The 24958-nt window shown below is 33.7% G+C and overlaps 1 protein-coding gene across 1 annotated transcript in view; it reads left to right on the top strand.

Moving 5' to 3' along the window:
* LOC111516996 (putative pyridoxal-dependent decarboxylase domain-containing protein 2) overlaps positions 1–20847 on the top strand; it is a 46655-nt gene extending 25808 nt beyond the window's left edge. The window contains exons 8-10 of the mRNA XM_074184736.1: positions 5332–5704; positions 11147–11431; positions 20228–20847. Of these exons, the coding sequence (XP_074040837.1) occupies positions 5332–5704; positions 11147–11431; positions 20228–20640 (1071 nt within the window). The 3' untranslated portion in view covers positions 20641–20847. The remainder of the gene's footprint in view (positions 1–5331; positions 5705–11146; positions 11432–20227) is intronic.
* Positions 20848–24958: the final 4111 nt, after the last annotated feature.

Below are 24958 nucleotides of genomic sequence, written 5' to 3'. Positions count from 1 at the left end.
TACTTACTACAGTTGACATATTTTTTAGTTCTGTATTTTTAAAGTAAAAATATAAATTATTAGCTGTTACCCGCTCTTATATTAACGTACAGCCGAAGCTACTGAACCTAGAATCTTGAAATATGCAGGTAGGTTCTTTGTATAGCGTACATAAGCATCAAGAAAGGGAATCAGGAAAAATAGGGGTTTTAAGATTGGTTTGAATTTCGTCAGTTTTGAAGTTGGAAACCTGAAGTTTTGGGTTGATAAAAAAAGTTTATAACTCTTTGTTTAAAATGGTCTGTCACAAAACTTAATGCGACAAAACAAATTCTACGCGAGCGAAGCCGCGGACAACTAGTACAGTTATACAGTAATAATTCAAAAAGATAGATACATTTCAATAAAAAAGAAGAGCAAATGCACATTAGTAAAATCTGGCTACCTGTCCTTAATGGTACACAAACAAGGTCAGGCAATCAAATAAAGAGAAATCATGCGATGCCTACTAATAATAATATAAAATAAGAGTCAATTGCCAGCATCATAGTTGATGTGTTCAGAACAACGGGAGCACCCACTTGGGCACTGCGACCGCATCGCCTTTGAGAATGTCAACCGCAGTAGTAGACGAAACGTCAGGCATAAAAACCTGTAGACCACAGTGAAAAACCTTGAAAATATCTTTGACACAGATAACAGTTGGGCTGACAAGTCAGTAGGCTAACATAGGAAAGAAAAAAAGGGTGAAATTTGATCTGCCTTCGAAGATGATACAATGATTATAGCAGTCATAACATTTTTCGTACGTATTTATAGTACGATTTGTTTTTAGCCTCAAAATAGGCGCTAAGTTTGTTTCCAGCGAGCCTTCTCTTGTGGTCTGAGTACAGGAAAAAGTCACTGGGGGTCAGATCTGGAGAAAACGGTGGATGCGAAATCAATTTGAAGCCCAATTTAGGCAATTTTGCCATCATTTTCATCGATTTGTGACACTGTGCATTGTCTTGGTGTAACAGCACTTTATTTTTCTCCACATGGGGCCGTTTTGCCGCGATTTCGACCTTCAAACGCTCCAATACCGCTATGCAATAGTCTCCGTCAATGATTTTTCCCTTTTCAAGATAGTCAATGATTTTTCCCTTTTCAAGATAGTCAATGAATGAACCCTCTCCATTTTGTGTATTTTAGAATTTGGGTCTTGAATCATCTCAATGTATGACCATCAGTTCCCTCACACCCCCATACGACTGAGAGGAATGATATTTGAACTGGCTTACTCAATAACCATTGAAGGTTATCTGGATGAGAATTCTGTGAGGTCCAATGACTAATGAACCCCATTATTATATTATATCATGCGCATTCCAAAATACTGACCCTACGGTTCACTACGTGCAGTCCAGTCCGGTGACGATCGTTTTGATTCTGGAACATCTCTAAACACTGCTCAGAATCATCAATTCGTTGTTGTTTTTCGTCGATTGTGAGCTCGCTCGACACTCACTCTGAACAGAACTTTCTCATAGTCAAATACTCATGCACGACATGTTTCTTTGATTTCTTCAAAGTAACAACAGTTGCTTCACTCAAAATGTTCTATCCCAGAAACTAATAAGGGGCCGTTCAAGTATAACGTAAGCACATTCATTACAATCATTTACCCCCCACCTCCCTTTGTCAGCAAAAGTAAGCAAAGCTCTTACCTCCTCCCATGCTTATGTAATTCAGTAACATACTTGTACATAAAATATTTCAAATAATATATACAGTGTCACCATTAAAGTGCGCACCATATGGGAAACTTTTTTTTCGAAAAGTTTCAATGAAGTTTAACTTCGGCACTTGTTTGCGTTTTAAATTTAACTTAAGCTGATGCGGCCAACTGCGACCTACTGACGTTTAGTGTTTGTCAAATTCACCTTTTTTTTGATAAAAATTGAAAAAGTGCATTTCTAGATCGAATTTAACAAAAAGTTACTTGAAAAAGTTGTGTCTACGGCAATTTTATGTCCATATGCCAAATTTTATGCAACTAGGATAAAGTTAACGTTTTGCTTATTTTTGACAGATATCTCCTTTATTTTAAAAAACAAGTTCGGTTAATTGTCATCAATTCATGTATACATAACAAACTCATCATGGAGTTTAACTTTTCTGATAAATTTTTACTCATACGGACATTTTTAGAGAGAAATTAAAAATTTGCTGTAAAAATTTTAACATGACTGGTGCAAAGTTTCAATCACTTGGCTATTTTCTTAAACAAACGTCAGTACCTTCAATTTTGAAAAAGCAGACACAACTCAAAAACTGCAATAAGTATTAATAAAATTACTAGAGTTGAAAATACATTAAAATTTCAATATTCAGTATTTACAGATTATTTATAAACACTAACTAGGGCGGTAAGGATGCTTAATCACGTTGAATAACATTTTTGAGTAGGTCTTGACAAACAAAATGCATGCTATGGTAGTGTGAAGTTGTTGATTTACTTGTCAAATTTTCAACAGTTATTGTTGCAATAATGTTGTCTCTTCAGGAAAGAATAGAAATAGTTTTAACATCTGGTGAGAATACACCATACCGGCAAGTAGCTAACATTTTTAATGAATGGCATCCAGGAAAAAATGTTCAACATACTACTGTGTCAAGGATAATGTCGAAATTCAGAGAAACAGGATCCGTAGCAAATCAATTTAAGAAAAAGCACACTCCAAGTAAATATGATGAGGAGGCCCAACTTAAAATTTGATTAAAAGTTATTGAACACGGGCAAACGAGCATAACCGATATTATAAAAAATACCGATTACAAGAGAGAAAGTCTTAGAAAATTTTTATTAAAGAATAAATTTTGGCTTATAAGGCCACTTAAAAGAACGAAATTTTGATGTCCGTTAGAGGTTTTCATTCTGGTTTCAAGGAGAGAGAGAAGAAAATGTAAAGTTTCCGTATAAAATTTCATGGACAGATGAGGTAACGTTCTCTTCAAATGGAACGGTAAGTTCACAAAATTGCCGATGGTGGGCCCAAGAAAACCCCAATTTCACAGTTGAATGTGGTGATCAGTATTCCTTTAAAACTAATGTATGGTGTGGGATACTTACGACCAAATACGATACAACCAAATAATTGGGCCATTTTTCTTTAGGGAAAATTTATCATCCGTCGGTTATCTCAACCTTTTAAATAATGAGGTTAGTGAAGTTTTAGATAATATGTCTTCAAATATTAAATACGACCTATGGTATCAGCTTGATGGCGCACCAATACATCACACGGTTGCTGTAAAACAGTCCCTCCAACAAATGTTCAGAGGCAAAGTTATTGAACGTAACTGGGAACATTATTGGCCACCTAGATCACCCGACTTGACGCCTTTAGACTTTTTCTTGTGGGGTTACCTGAAACAAAAAGTGTACCGAAGTAGACCATTTACTGACACATACAACATCTGGAAAATACCATTCGCGAGTGCTGTGCAAAAGTGCAAATATAAATCCCCGATTTATTAAAAATGCAGTTACACATGTCAGTAGAAGGACTATTATTTGTATTGAACGTGGAGGACGACATACTGAAATGTAGGCTATAAGTAAGTGTTTGACAACCTCATTTAGATCAATAAGTAATTTTTTGTACCCATTTGTAATTTCTATAATATTATTGTTGTTTAAAATTTATAATAATAATAATAGTTCTATCGAAATTATTTGCATTTTTTTTAGTTGACTTTGCTTTTTCGAAATCAAAGGTTTGTTCAAGAAAATAGCCAAGTGATTGAAACTTTGCACCAGTCATGTTAAAATTTTTACAGCAAATTTTTAATTTCTCTCTAAAAATGTCCATATAAGCAAAAATGTATCAGAAAAGTTAAACTCCATGATGAGTTTGTTATGTATACATGAATTGATGACAATTAACCGAACTTGTTTTTTAAAATAAGGGGATATCTGTCAAAAATAAGTAAAACGTAAACTTTATCCTAGTTGCATAAAATTTGGCATGTGGATATAAAATTGCCGTAGACACAACTTTTTCAAGTAACTTTTTGTTAAATTCGATCTAGAAATGCACTTTTTCAAGTTTAAAAAAAAAAGTTGAATTTGACAAACACTGAACGTCAGTGGGTCGCAGTTGGCCGCATCATCTTAAGTTAAATTTGAAGCGCAAACAAGTGCCGAAGTTAAACTTCATTGAAACTTTTCGAAAAAAAAGTTTCCCATATGGTGCGCACTTTAATGGTGACACTGTATAAGAATTATCTCGGCGAATGTATGTAAGGCAGTTTTGAATTTTCTTATACCATTTATATAGTTTTCAGGTTTTCAGGGAGAAGGTTGAAAAATTTTGGGCCATTATAAAAGAGACTTCTTTTGGTATGGGTTTTCCTGAAAAGTGGAATTTGTAATGTTGTGATTATACTTGACCTTGTTATATCATTTTCAATTTTTTTGAATTTACCGATGTTTAAGTAGATCCAGATAATGCTTCTGTAAATATATAAAGAATTTATAATCATTATCGGTGTATTGTTGTAGAGTAACATGGTTGAAAATCGTTTTTATTTTTTGTAAATAATTTTTAGTAAATAATTTTGAGCAATTTTTAGAGGGTCGAGAATATTATTAAAGGTGCTGCCCCATGCTTTAATGCAGTAACTTAGAACAGATACAGCTAAACTGTAATATAGAGTTATTAGATTATTTTTGGATACAATGTCCCTCAGATTGTAAAATTTATTCATTAGCAATCACATTCTTTTGATCAAGTGATTAACATGTTCATATGTTCATCTCACCTCATGTGTTGGTCGTGAAAAACTCCTAAGTATTTAATCGACGATGTCTTTGTTATTTCGGGGCATTGGCACTGTAGACCTGAGCAATCTGGTTTATGAATTTTAATTGTTTCTTTGTTGGGTTGATCGTTACATCTAAGGAAAAAGGTAATACATTTTGTTTGTTGTATATTAATACTCAATTTGTTATTATTGTTGAAACATTGTTATATGCATTTTTCATTATTGAAACATAGGCAATGTGTGGGTTGTTAATGTGTATACAAGTAAACAGCTACTGCTGACGTAACCATTACCATCTAGACCCCCCCCGCTCCCCATGTCATCAAAAAAAAGCAAAGCAAAGCCCCCTTTAGTGCCTACGTAATACTCGAACGGCCCCAAATCAGACGGCTGTGTAATTTGTACGTGTCTTTTGAAGGTAAGGGTTAACTGAAAAATCATATGGATTTAATACTAGTAGCGCCATCTGTCTGTTAGCCTACGAACTTTCAAGCCCACCTCCGGCCGTGAAAATTTACATTCTTACATGACAATTATTTACAGTTATTGTTTGAATCGACTGCCTGCTGTGTAGTGTTCCAGTTCACACCGGAATCAAATGGTGAAGAATTCGTTTCTAAGGTTCCAGCGTATTATGATAAACTCAACTCGTGGCTGGGGCAAATTCTGCAACTAGATGCACCACAGGTTCCCATCGACATTTGCGAATTAGAAAATATCGGAGTTGTTTTGAGATTTTGCCCCTTTGAGAATGTTATGGGACAACAACCGACCGCAGAAGAAATCCAACTATTTGTTCAGTGTCTTGAACAACAGTTAGTTATTCTGAGAGCGACGATACATCATAGAGATACTTTCATTCATTTGGTGGAGGCTTCTCCTGTACTGAAAATTGTTGAACTTCCTGAGTGGGCAGGTGAGACAAGCTATAAAATTTCAATTCCTTAAAAGATAAATTAAACTATCGATAATATAAAAGTTTTTAATTTTTAATTTATTTTTTTTTATTTAATTTTTTAATTTATTGGTCAAGTACAATACAGAATTATCATAAAATCCCAAATGGTACATCAAGAAAGTTTCAATTGTTGAAACCAGTTAAGCATTAGAGTTCAGTTATGAACCCAACAAGTATAATCCTTAATATAACTATTATAATTGCTTGAAAATAAATAAACCTATTTATTTTTTTATCAGTTCTTTACACCAAAAACTATTAATAAAATACCAAATGGAACATAAAAAAAGAAAAAATATTAAAAAGACAAAAATAGGCTTAAAGACATATTCAACACTAATAAATAATTAAATTATAAAACAAAAACTTAACTATGTCAAGTACATTACAGAATTGTAACAAAGTCCCAAATGTTACATCAACGTGCAAACAAACCCTAGAGCCCAGTTATTACTTCATATTAAATAAAGGTATGCATTTTCATTTGTCAAATAGTGCATTAAGTTCAAATAAAAAAAAAGGCATGTACGAACACTAGAATAAGTTATAATTATTAAAAGAAATAATAAACGACTATTCAGAAGTTCAATGAACAATCTCTTGAGGAATTCGTGTAATTGCCATTTTTTTGAATTTCAAATATGATATATGAAAAAGATCAAGTTCTGAAAAGTATGTATTGAAATTTTTTTGAAGCCTACAACTTATTGCTATCGAGCCATAGTTAGTCTTGTGAAATCGCAACCCAAATGAAAAAATGCGATTGCTTCTTAAGGATTTTTAGTTAACAGAAAGGCAAAGGTCATCTATAAAAGCTGAACAATTGTAGTGGAAGTTTATTATTTTATGAAGGAATAGAACCATTGCCAGTTTACGTCTGTCCCCAAGTGATAATAAATCTAATACAGACAGCCTCATTTGCGAGGTAAATCCAAAGTAGGGTAGGCCAAGTTTCCAAATTATAATAATAATAATAATAATAATAATATTATTCACCATTGACGATACATAGTGTATATATGGTAAGTCAATCAATAATCAGAATTAATACTAGGTATAAATTTAAAAATGTTAATATTTATACAAGACGTCACTAAAAAGAAAAAAAAAAAAATTTATACATACATATAAACACATACACAACTGAAATATATAAAAACGTATACAGATCTAGTTCGTATTTTATTTTTCAGAAATTATCGTCTAAAAATTCTTGGAAACTATAGTAGCATTTCTCTAATAGCAAGTCTTTAACTTTCTTTTAAAATATGATGTTACTTCCAGTCCGTTTGAGTGATTCTGGTAGTTTATTGTAATATATGATTGCATTGTAATCCGGAGACCTCTCATAGAATGTCGTTCTATGTATAGGAATTTTCAATAAGTTGCCGTGTCTGGTGTTATATTCATGTTTCTCAGAATTACACGGATAATTATCTATATTCTGTTTGGCAAAGATAATACATCGAAAAATGTACACAGCAGGCACCGTAAGAATTTTATTTTCTTTAAAGATAGATCGACAACTGTCTTGATAATTCAAGTAAAAAATCAGTTTTACTAAACGCTTTTGGGAAACAAACACTCTCAAGAATTCTCTTGCTCGATCCCGTGCCAATATATTCAGATTAATATGTGCATATGCCATAGCATAGTAAATGCTTAACGAGCCTGCTGTATTCAAGGTTGATTTCATTTGTTTAATAGCGAAATAGGCTTTATTTAGTTTTGAACATACACTTTCAATGTGTCTACCCCAATTTATACTCTCATCTAAATGAGTGCCTAAAAATTTAGTTTCCATAGAGGGTTGGATGTCGTCAATTACAAAAAGTTCGTTGGGTAACAATTTTCGGTGAAAAAATTTGACTATTACCGATTTGGACGTGTTTAGAATTAACTTATTTCTCTGACACCAGGATGAAAATTGATTTACAACCATTTCCAGTTTAACTGCAAGCTGTTCTGCATCCTGATCGGATATTGTTATCGTTGTGTCGTCGGCAAACATGGTAACATGAACGTTTTCTAAATATTGTGGAAGATTATTTACATAAAGAAGAAACAGCAGTGGCCCAAAAACTGAACCCTGTGGTACCCCAAGTTTCACAGCCTGACTGTGTGAAATTGAATTATTGCATCTCACTATCATGGTTCTATCTGTCATATATGATTGTATCCACTTTATTATACTGGCTGGAAGTCCTAGAGGCGCCAATTTATCTATTAAAGTTTCAATACACACTGTATCAAAGGCTTTTGACAAGTCGAAAAATAATGATAGGACATATTTGTTGTTGTCAATCTCTTTATATATATAATTAAGCAAGTGACACGAGGCTGTTTCAATCGACCTGTTTTGCCTGAAACCATACTGAGAAGTACTTACTAATTTATTCTTTTCTAAGTGATAAATCACTCTTGTAGACACTATTTTTTCAAACAATTTCGATAAAGAACTGAGAAGAGAAATTTGCCTGTAGTTGTCAACTACTTTTAGGTCACCTTTTTTGTGCAGAGGAATTACCAATGCTTTTTTAAATTCATCTGGAAAGAACCTTTGTATAAGTGATTGATTCATTAGGTATATAAATGGTTTTAGTATTAAGTCAATAATATTTTTTATAACTATAATCGATAATTCATCATATCCTGAAGATGTCTTATTTTTCATTCTATTAAGACAATCAACTACTTCATATTCTGTGATAGGGTAAGATGGGTATGGATAATTGATGGTGACATTTTCTACCCTAGTACAGGGAAGAGACATATTCTGACCAAAATGATTTAACATTGCGGAATCTGATGCATTAGCGAAATGCTCAGCAAAAGTTAATGCAACTTTGTGTGGGTCAGAGATAACGGTATCCTTCTGCTGAAGAATGATTTTTTCTTTTCCATCTTTCTTTTTTATACCTAATTCATTATTAATAATTTTCCAGGTTTCTTTAGTTTTATTTGCGGATTTATTTATTTTCGACGAATAATGGTCTCTTTTTGCCTTTTTAACTTTTTCTTTGTGTTCTTTAACTTTTGCCTTGTATCCGTCCTTTAGAATGGAATTGGTTTCATGAGAGTGTGATAAAATCCAAAACATATTCTTCAACTCTTTACTTTCTTTAGTTATTTCATTTGTTATCCAACGTTTTGTGTTATTACCATTGTTTCTTATATGTACATGTTTACTTGGACATGATATATCATAATACCATAGTAATGTCTCAATGAAATATTGGAAAGCTTCATTAAGAAGTAGATGATATACAGGCAACCAGTCTTCAAAAGTCGGTCTTGTTCTTAGTTCCTTAATATTGTCAAGATAAAGCGTATGCCTCATAACTGAATGCCTGCTACACACTTCTTCTTTTTTGTTAATGTTTTACGTCCTATCGTATATTAAAATATGGGCAAGATGATCAGCAATATTTGGTTGAACTATATTACATTTAAAACTTGGTTTTGGGAGATTTGTCACCATGTAGTCGATAGAGGTTGCGCTGGTGTGACCGTTTCTATTGGTAAAAATTCTAGTATCTTCTTTGGTATTTTCCCATAATTGATATGAGTTCAAAATATCTATTAGCAATTTTGTGTTCATACTCGATTTTTGACAGTCTATGTTGAAGTCTCCGCAGAGAACAACAAAATCAGACCTACTAGTAGCTATATCAAGTGCCTGTGTTAACACACTGATAAAAATATTGGGATTACCATTTGGTGGTCTATATGCGGTTATAACAGAAATGGTACAGTCTTTCATTTTGTAACGTATGGCACATATTTCAATTTCACATTCTATGGACAGATTAGCGATGGCCCTAATCACAGTTTCATTGTGTTCTGCCTTTATGAGTATGAGAGAACCACCACGAAATTTATTATTTCTTGAATAGATAGCTGCTATTCTATAGTTTCCAAAGAAAGTATTATTAAAACAATCTGAGTGTTCTCTGGTAATCCAGTGTTCTGATACACACAAAATATTAATTTGGTTAATATGAACAAATAGTTCAATTAAAGTGTAATTATTTAGAAAACCCTGGACATTTACATGACAAATACTAATTTTTTTATTTATTGTTTCTAAGCCTGTCATTTCTTTCACGCCATGATGTTTGACTGTATTTATGGGTGCAATGGAGCTCTTTCTCGTTCTCGCATTTTGTGGAGGCGTATTATAGACAAAAAATTTTGTCCATCCTCAGTAGGGTTTTCAAGTCTGCTAGGTTCCACTTCAAACTGCTGAGCAGAATCTTCTATAACATTTCTGATTGAAGGTGGTGGTGTATTTAGGAAACCAAGAAAGTTTTCTTTGATATGTTTCACGACAGATTTCCCGAGAAACCATTTCCCCAATTTTGTAATATGGTACCCATTTTTATGATAATTTGCCTTTCTTAGTATGGAATTGCAGTCTATCACATGTTTTAGTTTCATTTCGGTGTGCAAATCCTTATATAATATCAAATTACTTTTGTATATTTCTGATATTTTCATAGGAAAATTGTAGCAATATAGTTGAGTCAATATAAGAGCGTTTGTATGCTCAAGTTGTCTAATATATGTGCTGATGAGGTCTTTATGTGGAGTTTCTGTCCATAGTACAACTGTATCACGGTTAGTAAAATATTTGGTGTTTTGAAGAGCTGTACTCACCAATTCATTATTATACGCATTTGATTTGATGAAAGCTTATATATTGAACAATTTTGTTTGGCTAAGAATGTTGTTGTTGGTTTTGAAAGCAGTATTTACACCTTTGCTGTGCTGAAAATCTGAAATATTTGTTGTGGGTTGGCCTAAGTAGGTTAAGGTTCTATAACTTTTATCCTCTTTTCTTCGAATTGGGTAAACTTTTCATAAGCTATTGTATAGCGAAACACGTGTCGCGGTTTTTGTAAAACCCTTATAGTGAAAATCATACAATAAACTGTATTGATTAGTTTTTTTATGGTAGTTATTATCACAGTTTGAATAGGTGAAATGTACTTATGTATACTATAATTCCATAATAGTAGGCACTAAATTCTCAGAAATGACTAGGTTTCTCCGTATTGTGCTTGAACATTCAGTTATTACGAAATGAGTTAGATGAGCTGTTTATTCTTATCATCAAAATGTCCTTGAAATTGTTTTGCTTACATAATACTGGCTCGAAGAGCAGGAACCTATTTTAATTCCCGAATATACAGTTGTTGGCAGGTATAATCGAAGAGATGATGGAAGTTCTGTAGCTTGTTCTGCGGAGCATCATAAATATTTTTACAATTTTCAGAGGGGTTCACTATAAATGTTTAATAATAAAATACTTTGACATTGAAATTTTTTTATCTGTTATTCCATGTATTGTACATACACGGAATATCTGCGATTTTATTACTATTCGATTTTTTTTAGGAATGGGGGGAGTAAGATATTGTCCAGAAGGGTGGGAGCAGCTTTTAACGGATCAAGCTAAAGAAGAGTTGAATAATTTGAATATGGCACTTGTTGATTCGCTCAGATCCACAGATTCTGCTTTTTCACTGGGTGAGGATGCTGATGGTTTGATGTGTGTGAGATTTGGAATGCTGACTCCGCAGTCGGACGTCGAAGAGCTTCTTAACCTTGTAGTGCGAGTCGGGCAGTCTGTCGAAGAGAATTCCCGGGTTCTTGATTCGATGAGCGAAATTGTTAAGAGAGGTGAGTCTCTGTTAATATCAACTTTCTCTTCTTTTCTTTGTAGCAGGGGAGCCCACGGTGCAAAATGGGGATTTACTCGAGCGTCATTGAGACATATTAGGTTGCAAAGCTCAGATAATAAGAAGAAAAAAATGTTATTTAATATACAGTGTGTCCAAGATAAGGATCCTAAGCATGGGAATCTCAGTACCTGTTGGAGATACAGCTTAGGTTAAATTAGGAAAAAGTTGTGTTCTTTAAAGCTTATTTACATGCCGTTTATAAACTTGAAGAATTTTCATGGCCTGCTGAGATATTTGGGAAAAACGAGAATTTGACAATATCAATTTTATTTTTTTCTGACTTTATTTGAAAAGATATCAAAAAACGAATAACACTTTTTCATTGGCACTTTCAAGGTACTACACGATGGTATTTTTAGTTTTTATATCCGACGTTTCGTTTTCGAAAAACCATCATCAACTTTATTTTTTTATATGACCCGAAACAAAAGTACACCCTGTATCTGATTCCATTTTTTATTACGAATTCAACGATGTAACACATGCCATTGTTTTCTTTTTAGTTTAAGGGAAAATTGCATTTTTTCTATTTTTAAAATGTATTTTTAAGTAGGTTAATAATGATTTTTTTAAAGTAATGAAAACAACAAAGAAATTAACGCATTTTTTATTTAATTCAAAGGAGGTGTTCAAACAGGTTTCCGTTATTTTCCAAACATAAGTATGATCTTCTAACTGTAGAACTTGAAACATCACTTAACATCTCTGGTGTAATACTGTTAAATGCGACAGTTACACATTCTCGTAACTGCTGTTCAGTTTGAAAAGAATGTTGGTAAACCCGGTTTTTAACAAAACTCCATATGAAGAAGTCCAGAGGAGTTAAGTCAGGGGATCGCGCTGGCCAAGACACTTCACTAAAGGTTCCAATCCACCTTCCAGGAAATCGCTGCGAAAGATACTCTCGAACTTGTCTAGAATTATGTGCAGGAGCACCGTCTTGTTGAAACCAACAGTTAGCCAGAGGTAAATTATCTAAACAGTCTTCTACATAGTTTTGCAATAAATGATGGTATCGTTCGGCGGTCAAAGAATTATAGTAAAAAAACGGACCTAGTATTTTAGTTCCTAAAATTGCACACCACATATTAAACCCAAAACGTTCTTGATGTCTTGATATTTTCTTAACACGCGGATTTTGCTGAGCCCAGTAATGCGTATTGCGGCGGTTGAAGATACCATTATTAGTGACCATACTTTCGTCGGACCATATTATTTTTGAAGGGAAATTATAATCTTCTTCACACGCGCGTGTATACCATTCGCAAAAATTTCGGCGCCGTTCGAAATCCTCTGGTTTAAGTCCTTGGCAAATCCTAAATTTATAGGGGTGATATCTATTTTTACGCAAAATAAATTGAGCTGTGGATTTGGCTACTCCTACATTATTTTCGATTTGCCTAGTTGATATTTCAGGGTTCTCAACAACTGCTTGTAAAACATTATTTTGGGCTTCTTCTGAAGATTCCTTTTTTCGAGATAAAACAGGCTTTTTAAATGAACCATATTCTTTTAAATTTCGAGCCACCTCTAAGAAAATGGACTTACATGGCTGCTTTCTTTCTGGATATATTAAGATACATTGCTGCTGTATTTACAGTATTTTTGTGGCACAAAATGTAGCACGTTAGCATGTCAAACTTTTCTTCATGGCTATAATGCTTACCCGGCATATTCGACGATAATAACACAATATTATCTATTCAACAATAAACAATAATAACGACAACAGTAACAATAACTCTAAAAACAACAACTCGACAAACAGGCTAACAACAACGACAATTACTATTTTATCGTGTAATTAAATAATATTTGACAGGCTCGGTGACAGGTATTTACGTCAAAGCATTTGTTTGCAACGCCTACTTAAAGATTTTTTTAAAAATATAAAAAATGTAATTTTCCTTTAAACTAAAAAGAAAACAATGGCATGTGATACATCTTTGAATTCGTAATAAAAAATGGAATCAGATACAGGGTGTACTTTTGTTTCGGGTCATATAAAAAAATAAAGTTGATGATGGTTTCTTGAAAACGAAACGTCGGATATAAAATCTAAAAATACCATCGTGTAGTACCTTAAAAGTGCCAATGAAAAAGTGTTATTCGTTTTTTGATATCTTTTCAAATAAAGTCAGAAAAAAATAAAATTGATATTGTCAAATTCTCGTTTTTCCCAAATATCTCAGCAGGCCATGAAAATTCTTCAAGTTTCTAAACGGCATGTAAATAAGCTTTAAAGAACACAACTTTTTCCTAATTTAACCTAAGCTGTATCTCCAACAGGTACTGAGATTCCCATGCTTAGGATCCTTATCTTGGACACACTGTATATCTTTTCATCGGTGAGGGAAGCGGCTATAGCTTTTCAAATATTTAAAAAAATACTGTTACATGGACATACTCGAGCGCGTCAGATATTGATAGCATCGTTTTTAATAATGTTGGTATGTTAATCTGATCATTTGCATGATGTGGATGGTTGTACGTAAGTGTTGAAAGTGAAAAGAAAAAAAAAATTAATCCATCGCGTCAGATTTTTTAAGGGGGTGTAAAGTGCAACAAAAAAAGTTCTCATTCAATAATCGGACGATTTCGATCTGACGCAAAATCGCGGCCATTATTATAATGTGCAAAATAAATTTGCCATTTTGAAATAGTCAAGCGCGTCAGATTAAGTTATATATGGTTCATCTTTATGTTTTAGACGTGCTGTCTCATAATCTGACGATTATCTATAGAGATTCGATTAATCTGACTAAAACAATATTTTTTAAATTTTTTTTAATTCATTGAACTTAATTCATAGAAAAGCTCAAGAAATGGCATACAAACAAATAAGTTATATATTGTATAAAAAAAATTCTGAGGTGTATGGCATTTAAAATGAATCTGCGATTTGGTGAATACGAATATAAGCAAGTTATGCAAAATTTGAATATTACCAGCTTGGAAAGTAGTAGAACAAGATCTGACTTGATTACTCTCCATATGTTACTATCAGGGAAGATAGATTGTCCTAAATTGCTTCATTTGATTTATTTAAAAATTCCAAACAGACGTACTCGAAACTCTAAATTATTCCAAGTTCCCTACCATCGAACAAATTACGATTATCATAGTACTTTGTCACGTTTTGTTAGATTAGGTAATGAATATTGCAATAGAGGTTTAGAATTCACCAGACAAACATCAAATTCATTCAAAACCAGTTTGAAAAAATTATTAGTATCAGTGTCCGACTATTACTGTAGTAGTGTCAAATTGTGTTTTCAAACCATTCCTCGAAAATATTAGCTTCCATGTTCTTATGATAGTCAACATTGCAGTCCTCAAGTTTTTTTCCACATGATTTCAAAGAATTCGGAACCCATCCTTTACTTACTCCGCAACGCACAATGATTAGTCGCGATCCTTTCTTTGCAGGCATATTAGGCGTACACATTCTCGAACCATTAGGCCTCCCTTTCGTATCGTATCGTGAGTGTCATACCAAGTTTCGTTCAAATAGAAAATTTGCCGTTCTTGTCTATATTTAGTTATTTCTATTCTATTATATTCTATTCTGTTCTTCTGCTTTCCATAACTGCTTGACGTTTGTTTATTATTTTAAATCTATATCCTAGTTTCTTTATCCAATACGGAAGAGTTTTGTCACCGCAGCTCACGTTATGGCCGGAAATATTCACTTTCTTCCTTATGATTTCAGTTGTAGGAATCTCATTGCTTTTGTAACAGTCGTATATTGTTTTTTTCAATGATTAAGATGAACATCTAAAAGTTTTGGTAATGCTGTATAACATCGCGTCTTGCGTTCATAAGGTTTGTTTTTAACTATTTTACGTACAGTTGAGAAAAGAATTTCGGCTAAATCTGATATTGCTTGTAATAGTTTGCTTTGAAACATACTCTTTGTGTTTCAATATTCAAATACATTCGAATCTTATTCACTGGTATCTCTTTTTCACATTGTTCACCATCCCTATTGGAATCACTAAACTGGGAAAAGTCTGCGTTGTTATCACACTCGTTACTCGTCCAAGGACGCCACATTTTAAACAGATAACAAAAATTTCAAGTAATTATAACTGCACCAATATCGAATTTCAACACTCAAATCGCGATCAGTTCTGAACTGAACACGACGGCGATAACCATCACCGCATTCCCGATTTCTATTCGTCACCGTAACATGACTTCATATTTAATTTTATGACTCTTCTGCCAATCATAAAACTTGGAGTAAAAATTATCTAACAGGAACCTCCAAGTCTATGGTCCACGTGGACTAGTTCGTTGCCGTTTCGTTTCTATGTATTGGTTTTTTTTGGTCTTCGAGAGTACCGCCAACTTTAAGAGTGCACAATATCGTTTACTTCGACTATACATTATGTTGGCAATATGGGGTATCCAGTTTAATATGTAACATTTGAAAATAAGCAAAATTATTTTGTTTCTTTTGGAGAAATATTTATTTATGGAGATGCAAATAGTATATCTAACGAAAAGTTTCGTCCCTTATAAACATAAAAAAAATTAGAAATGCAAAAATCACAAATATAGCGATTTCTTTCACAACCTGCATATTCAACACGAGCCCATTTGAAGCAGCTTTGACACATTGGCCTTTCTTTGCCTTTGACATCTTCGGAGTAGGAATTTTCGCAAAAAAATACAAACGGCATCTTCTTTAAAGTTTTCTACCTGTTGGTCATTTGAATCTTGATACTCCGGTTCAGAAGACCGAATCTGAAAAAGACCTCCAGGATACCAACTTGCGTTTGTTTGCTTTTTCCTTAGCAACTGACTGTTTCTTTTTCTTTGGAATAGGTTATATATTTTTTTCTGTTGATTTGGTTTTGAATCATTAATCTTTCTTTTGACGCCTGTCTCTCTGCGGTTTTCTGATGTTTTTACAAGTTCAGTAGTATCTTCACCCGTTATGAGTAGGTTTGTGTTATCAGCACTTGATATTACTTGGACTTTAGAGATGTCAAGAAGGAAGTTGAGATCATTAGCATAAATTAAGAAAAACCAAAGCTCAAGAATTGAGCTTTGATGAACACCCAGTTTAACTGTGAGAGATTGGCTCTGAGTTGTGTTGATGATTACCTTCTGCACTCGATTACTCAAGTATGATTTCATTAAATTCAAGGCGACACCCCTTATACCGTATTGCTCAAGCCTAATAATTAAGAAGTAATGATTTTAACACTATCAAATGCCCGAGAAAAGTCGATAAAAAACCCACAAATCTGGACTTTTTTGTTCTTGTAGATGGTAAAGGAAATTGGCCCCAATAGAGTACCTTGGTCTATGAATATACCAAGTATTGATATTTTTCCATCTAAAGTCGCATTTGATTGAAATTAATTCCTGCCTTCTCTAAAGTCGTATTGCTATTCTGACTATACAGGCTGATTCACGATGGATGGCACATTAGACGTTTCTGGTGAACCAGACAACGGATCACTTTGAAAATTTAATGGAGGGCATATTCGGACATTCTCTAGCCAACTAAAATATTTTCGACAATGCGGTGTTGCCGCTTCTATTAGAAAGCAGTAGCAACTTTGATTTTTCAAGTGGAACACTCTGTATATAATATTATTTTTGGAATCTCCAACAATTGCCCGACAACTTTTCTTGATATTTCCCTATACCTATCTGTTACCGTTTTCGAAATAAAAATTAATTTCAATTTTTTTCTTCGAAAATCATGACTTCTAAAAATGCCGATATCTTTTAGTTAAGAAGTACTATGATATCGAAATTTGGTTTGGAGTTAGGTGATACTTGGACACTTCCCACACGTCAGCCTAATCTCCGTTACTTCAATACAGGGTGGTAAAAAATACAGTTTTTTCGTTTGCTTGAAAAAGTTGCTGAAATTTGATTATTTTAAATGGAACACCCTGTATATTATTGAAAATTCGGAAAGCTGCTGAAATTTGCTTTCTTTCTATGTATATCATACCTATACCTAACTAGTCAAGTTTCGGACTTATGAACATTTATTTGTGAAAATGTCCCTTCAGAATGGTATTTCCATTCGGTATTTGGTAAGCAGGCCATGATTACTATTTGACAGTAGCGTTGTGACATTCTCCTAATAATATCGACATTTTCGTCACTTCAGAAGTTGCAAATACCTTCAAAACGATGGAACAAAACTATTCAAACGAAGTTCTTATGAATTTGTTTATTATTTTTGGGCAGTGTGACAAAATTATCAGCAGAACATGTAGAAAGTTCAATGAAATGTATCCGAATCTACCGCCAGTGAACCTCAAGAAATTTATACGAATTCAGAACAATTTCAATATGTTTGGATAAACTTTAAAAAAGCACCAAGAAACTTGAAATTGGAAATATTGATATGAATAATTATAAAAAAGTAAAACAATCATGTGGAATATTTCAAAATATGTTCGAATCGCTGGCCGTTCACTTCCAAGCACTTTAAAATGCGGGTGTTGACTGCTTTCGTGGTGGCAGATCTGATTTCATTGGGATCCAAATCTTCAAATGTTTGGGCAATCCTTTCTAACAATTCATCTCTCGAACGCACGGGTATTTTGTAAACTTTTTCTTTAAACATTCCCCACAAATAAAAATCTAATGGATTAAGATCGGGTGATCTCGCTGGCCAATTCCATGGTCCCAAGCGCCTCATCCACCGATCGTCAAATAGTCTATCCAGTTCTGCGCTCACTTCTCTTGTGCAATGTGCAGGAGCTCCGTCTAGTTGGTACCAACAGTTTCGATAATCTTCGAGTGGCAGATTATCCACGAAACTGTCTACAGTATTCTCCAAAATATTCAGGTAGCTTCTGGATGTTAATGACTCCTCGTATATCACGTACCTCAATTTGTTGTCCATCAACATGCAGAAGACATTAAAACTAAATTTTTCTTGAAATCCGGCTTCTTTTGTGACGTGAGGATTTTCACTGGACCAATAATGACGATTTTTTCTATTGAAAATCCCTTCTCTCGAAAATTTCGATTCATCAGTCCAAATAATTTTATTTAAAAAAAGTGGATCTTCTTGAATGCGTGTCAACAACATTTCACAAAATTCTACTCTCTGTTGAGGATCTTGAGGCTTCATTGCTTGAATTTTGGTGAATTTATAATCATGCATTTTATGTCTTGGCAAGATTCTTTGAACCGATGAATATTTTATACCCAAATCTTCTTCAGCACTTCTTATCGATGACTCGGGAAATGCGTGAAAATATGCTAAGACATTAATCTGGTTGTCTTCGAAAGTTACGGGTCGGGGCAAGTTTCTTGGTGCTTTTAAAGTTGATGCAAATGCATTGAAATTGTTCTGAATTCGTATAAATTTCTTGAGGTTCATTGGCGGTAGATTCGGATACATTTCATTGAACTTTCTACATGTTCTGCTGATAATTTTGTCACACTGTCCAAAAATAATAAACAAATTCATAAGAACTTCGTTTGAATAGTTTTGTTCCATCGTTTTGAAGGTATTTGCAACTTCTGAAGTGACGAAAATGTCGATATTATTAGGAGAATGTCACAACGCTACTGTCAAATAGTAATCATGGCCTGCTTACCAAATACCGAATGGAAATACCATTCTGAAGGGACATTTTCACAAATAAATGTTCATAAGTCCGAAACTTGACTAGTTAGGTATAGGTATGATATACATAGAAAGAAAGCAAATTTCAGCAGCTTTCCGAATTTTCAATAATATACAGGGTGTTCCATTTAAAATAATCAAATTTCAGCAACTTTTTCAAGCAAACGAAAAAACTGTATTTTTTTATCATCCTGTATTGAAGTAACGGAGATTAGGCTGACGTGTGGGAAGTGTCCAAGTATCACCTAACTCTAAACCAAATTTCGATATCATAGTACTTCTTAACTAAAAGATATCGGCATTTTTAGAAGTCATGATTTTCGAAGAAAAAAATTGAAATTAATTTTTATTTCGAAAACGGTAACAAATAGGTATAGGGAAATATCAAGAAAAGTTGTCGGGCAATTGTTGGAGATTCCAAAAATAATATTATATACAGAGTGTTCCATTTGAAAAATCAAAGTTGCTACTGCTTTCTAATAGAAGCGGCAACACCGCATTGTCGAAAATATTTTAGTTGGCTAGAGAATGTCCGAATATGCCCTCCATTAAATTTTCAAAGTGATCCGTTGTCTGGTTCACCAGAAACGTCTAATGTGCCATCCACCGTGAATCAGCCTGTATATTAAATTTCTTCAAAAAATTAATCAGTCTAATTTTCAATAATATTTCCAAATTCTTCTAAATATTAGAAAGTAAAGAAATTGGTCTATAATTATATTACTTCAATGTTTCCCCATTTTTAAACAGTGGTTATGTTATTCCATATTTTAAAACCTTTGGAAAGTACCCAGAGTCGAAACATTTGGTATATAAGAATGTTATTGGAGAGCATATGTCCTTGGAAACTCCTTTTGAAGTTTCTGATCGGATGTTATCATATCCAGGTGACTTTTTTTTGTTATTTCCTTGACATTGATTTAATATAATAATGGTAATAAAATTTACGATCTCACCTGCACTAGGCATTCTAATTATAGATATCTTTATGTTTTCTTAGATTCTAGAATAACTTTGGTTTTTGTATGTCTCTTCTAAAAATTCTCTTAGTTATATTTGAAACGATTTTGGTAACAAATGTGCATCCCAACGCCTTTTTTTATTATTATATTTTAGGTATTGAGACTGCTACCATAGATCTTCAGAAAGAAAGTGAAGAAAGACTTTGGCAAGAAAACATTATTCGCCATGTACCGATAGTAGGAACATTTGTGAATTGGTGGTCACCAAGAACGAAAGATGATAGTGGAATCATGGGGCGAAGTCTAAATCTAACGCAGGGAGTCGTTGAAAGTACTGAAAATATTTATAAATACCACATGCAGATGAAATCAGGATATATATCTGCGTCGGGAGGCAAAACTCCTCCCTCTCCACAGATTCAAACTCCCGTTGGAGGGAGTCATTCAAGATCAAGTAGTCATGCTTCAGCTTCAAGTCAAATATCAAATGTAAACATAGAAAATAAAATACCCAGTAGTAATTCAAAAATATTTGTTGAAGTAAATGATAACGAATCGAAGTTATAAGCTAATAAATAAACATGGTTATTATGTTGTAGGTATTTCTTATCGACCAATAATTTTTGCTTATTTTGTGGAAAACTGGGAGTTTCAGTTTTTTATGTTCCCATGAAACTTTACATTTGTGATTGTTCTTTGTAATAAGTATTTTATATTAGATATGTGTACTTGTTATTTTTGACTGGTCTATAATAAAAATATTTATTTACGTTATTTATGTTATAAAAAGTGTTTTTTCAACCAATTTGAAACTTCAATACACGATCAAATCAAAATATGCTTTATTGTCCAAGAATATATCTTATTAACAAAGCGTGTTATACAGAATGGATAGTAAGTATAAACATGGAACCTAAATACACCCATCGGAAAAGTCTAGGGATAGTTTTAAAAATGGCAATAATTTTTTTTAGATCGTTTTAGGAAAAAAAAGTTGAAGGGTGATTATTAAATGAATGTAACTTACAACAAAATTTATTAAATGGTCAAAAATACTGAGTGCGCATATAAACAAAACTAAAAAAAATATGGCTCTTCTTTGGCACCCCGAAAAAAAATCATAATACAAAAAAAATTGGAATCAATACAAAGTATGGCGTCCACGCTGGTTTATTACGGCCCTACATCTATCGTGCATCGACAAAATGAGATTGTCAATGTCTTGTTGAGGTACATTTGCCCATTCAGCGATTAAAAGCTCTCTCAATTGAAACGTTGTGTGAATATTCCCCATATGCGGAGTAATTCTTCGTTGAAGCATGTCCCACACATGCTCGATGGGATTCAGGTCCGGTGATTGTGCTGGCCATGGCAATATATCAACTCCTTCATTGGTGAGCCAGTCAGTCACTAGACGCGCGACATGTGGACGAGCATTATCGTGCATTAGGTGGAAGTTTTCACCAACAGCACCAGCAAACGGACGGACGATAGGTAGAAGAATGGTGTCGAGGTACTGTCGAGCTGTGAGGGAGCGATTTGGAAAAACGAGATCGGTTTTGCCGCCGATCATGATTCCGCCCCATAGCATTACTGTACCACCTCTGTATGTGTAGACTTCCTGGACGTGTCTCAAACGTTCATTATGTCCAGGTCGTCTCCACAGTCTTACTCGATGAGAATCTGGATGAAATCCAAATCTGGATTCGTCTGTAAACAAAACTGTGGCCCAATCATTTGCATCCCAGTTTTGATGTTCTTAACACCACTCTAATCTTCTACCGCGATTGCCTCTCGACAAAGGTGGACATCTAAGTGGCCTTCTGTTGTGGAGATCTGCTTCATGCAGTCGATTTCTGACAGTATCACGACCAATGGTTACCTGGTGCGTCTGCTGCAACTCGTTAACCAACTCAGGTGCTGTGATTGCCGGTTGTCTTCTTGCGGTTAAGACCAAAAATCGGTCTTGAACTGCAGTTGTAGCGCGTCCTCGCCCTGGATGTTGTTCGGCTGGACTGCCAGTTTCACGGAAACGCCGCCACAATCGACTGATAACACTTTGGGAGACCCCCAAACGAAGAGATACATCATTTTGTCGCATGCCACCTTGAAGAAGCCCTACAGCTCTATTCATCTCAGCCAATGGTAAGTGATGGCGTTCCATGTTGAAGAACAATATTTCCAGTTTAATTGCTGAGCAAGAACTGCAAAGAATGTACAAACTCGACACTTTCAGATTATTCATTTTAGCCGAAAACCTACAGTTTGTAAAAAACTTGATAAAAGATTAGTTACCGTTTTTGCAGGCTTTGTTCAACGCATAGAAATCTACAGGGTTGTCGAGTGTACCAATTTAATCGAAATTAAACGACCTCATGCGTTTATTTTTATGATATTTAGTATGTTATAAAAAAATCCCTAGATTTTTCCGATGTGTGTATATAAGTAATATACGTACAAACATGAATATAAATCAAAATGTAAATATAAATACATAAATATAGAAATAAATACAATTATAAACATAAAAAATATAAATATAATCATAGTCATAGTCATATGAAGTCGAGGTGAAATATACTTTAATATCGAAATTAATATCTAACTAACAATTACCAATCAGTAGGTATGATGGTATGTCAATAAAAATAAGTACGAACACATAAAACATATATATGTACATAAATTTTAAGAATGATAAAAGCAAAGTTGATACAAGTTACGGTAAAAATTATAAGCGACAAACATTACAAATTCAAGGCTTTTCAGGACTAAGCCAGATTGTCAACATAATACTCCTTCCTGTATACTGTAGAATGCCTTTTTCACAAGTGCATTTTTAACGGTCTTTCGAAATAATGGATAGTTTGTAAAATTTTTAAAGAGACTAGGTAAATGGTTATATAACTTTTTACTTTCAAATATAATGGAATTTTCAGTTGAAGACGTTGTAGGTTTAGGCAGATAAAGATTATAATTTTGTCTTGTATTATACACTGTTTCTCTAGATATTTTGGACTTATGCATTAGGCAGACTGTTTCTAAGATGAATATGGAGTATACAGTTAATAATCCATGTTTGAGAAAGAGTGGTTTGCAGTGGTTCCTAGGTTTACCTTCAGAAATGTATCGAATTGCTTTTTTCTGAGGAACGAAAACTGAATTCATCAACTGGTTCTTTCCAAATCCCCAAAAGGCAATACTATATCGCAGGTGAGATTCAATAAGGGAGAAGTAGGCCATTATACTAGCATTAAAGCCCAGTTCATTAGTTATCACTCTAATAGCATAACAACCTGAGGCTAGTTTTTTATTTAGATTTCTTATGTGTTCCTCAAATTTTAATTTATCATCTAAGTAGATTCCTAAGAATTTGGTATGTGATTTGTTGATAACAATATTCCTGCCTAGATAAAGTTCATTATACATGAACTTAAATGTCAATATGCTGGTTTTATCAATGTTGAAGCAAAGCAAGTTTCCATGGCACCATTGTTAAAAACCTTTTCTAAGTCCTTGGAAATGTTAGATTTCAGAAGTTCAACATTATTATCATGCTACAGTAATGTGGTATCATCCGCAAACATTGTAAATGATCCTTGAATGTCGAGTTTACTGAGATCATTCAGATAAACAAGGAAAAAGATTGGCCCAAGAACTGAACCCTGAGGAACACCACATTCAATATTTGAAGGATTAGAGAATTTATTATGGTAGTTAACAATTTGAGTTCTGTTGGAGAGGTATGATTCAATCCATTTATTTGCAACCCCTTTGTGTAGTTATTCATTGTGAAACAAATGAAAATTATTTTGTTTCTCTCAATGAGTGATTTTTTTGCTGGTATCTTTTTGGCAACACTGTTTTTGACAGATCACGCGTGAATCGTGTCTTGTGTCATTGTCAAACAATTTTGTTTGATCTATAATTTAACCATGAATCGACTGAATTTTGTGACCAAATCCAGAACGTGATTTCTGCTTAGGTGTTTACCAGGGTTTTGCTCGTTAAATAAAATTGATGTTCTATCAGCATTTTGGTTGTTGCTAAAAAATAAAGCAATAACTGAAACCCTTTCAGCAGTAGTGTAAGGCATTTTTAAACAAATAACAATACACGACCCGTTTAAACAAAACAATCGAACGATGTATTAATGAAAACTGGAAGAAGAGGAGTGGGTATTGATTTTGAAAAAGCGATTTTATTTAACAAAAAACTGATAAGAACTGCTTGAAAATTTTTTTATTTAGGCATACAAGTTATCGAGTGGTCTGTCTAATGTATTATTAACATGGCAATTTTAACTTCAAATTATCTCGAAAACTAATCGTTACAAAAATCTTTTTTTAACAGAGTTGTAAAGGTATTCGAAAGACCTTTAAAACAAGGTGCCACTCGACCTACTTTCCCTATCTAAATAAGGGTCGTGGGACGCACCCCTCCGAGGGGGTGCGTACTACAAAAAATCTGATTAGTCTGAAAGGTGTCCCCTTTGATTGGAAATCGACGTGTCCGAGCTTTTATTAAAAATCTTACTTTTTATATTCAAAAACGGCTCTGTTGAGTTTTCGTTGTTACACACTGTATGTTATTCTGATGTATAAGCTGTATTTCTGTAAAGTTTCATCCGAATCCGTTCAGTTGTTTAGGCGTGAAAGATCCACAAACAGACATACATACATTCATCGATCCTCACAAACGTTCACATTTATATTAGTATAGATAGATAGATGTTTGTTGAAAAATTATTGTAGTGAAAGCGCGTACACATGACGTACTACTCTGGGCAACACATTATGAGAGAGACATTTTTAGCCTCTTTTCAATTCTCTGAAACAATAATAATAATAATAATGAATATTACTGGAGTTTTTTTCCAACACCA

Source organism: Leptinotarsa decemlineata, unplaced genomic scaffold (genome assembly GCF_025532065.1).
Source record: "Leptinotarsa decemlineata unplaced genomic scaffold, Ldec_3_MD MMD2_tig00026358_RagTag_RagTag, whole genome shotgun sequence".
In the NCBI taxonomy this organism is placed as follows: domain Eukaryota; kingdom Metazoa; phylum Arthropoda; class Insecta; order Coleoptera; family Chrysomelidae; genus Leptinotarsa; species Leptinotarsa decemlineata.
The sequence above is the reverse complement of the archived record's forward strand: the minus strand, read 5'-3'. Positions and strand labels throughout refer to the sequence as shown.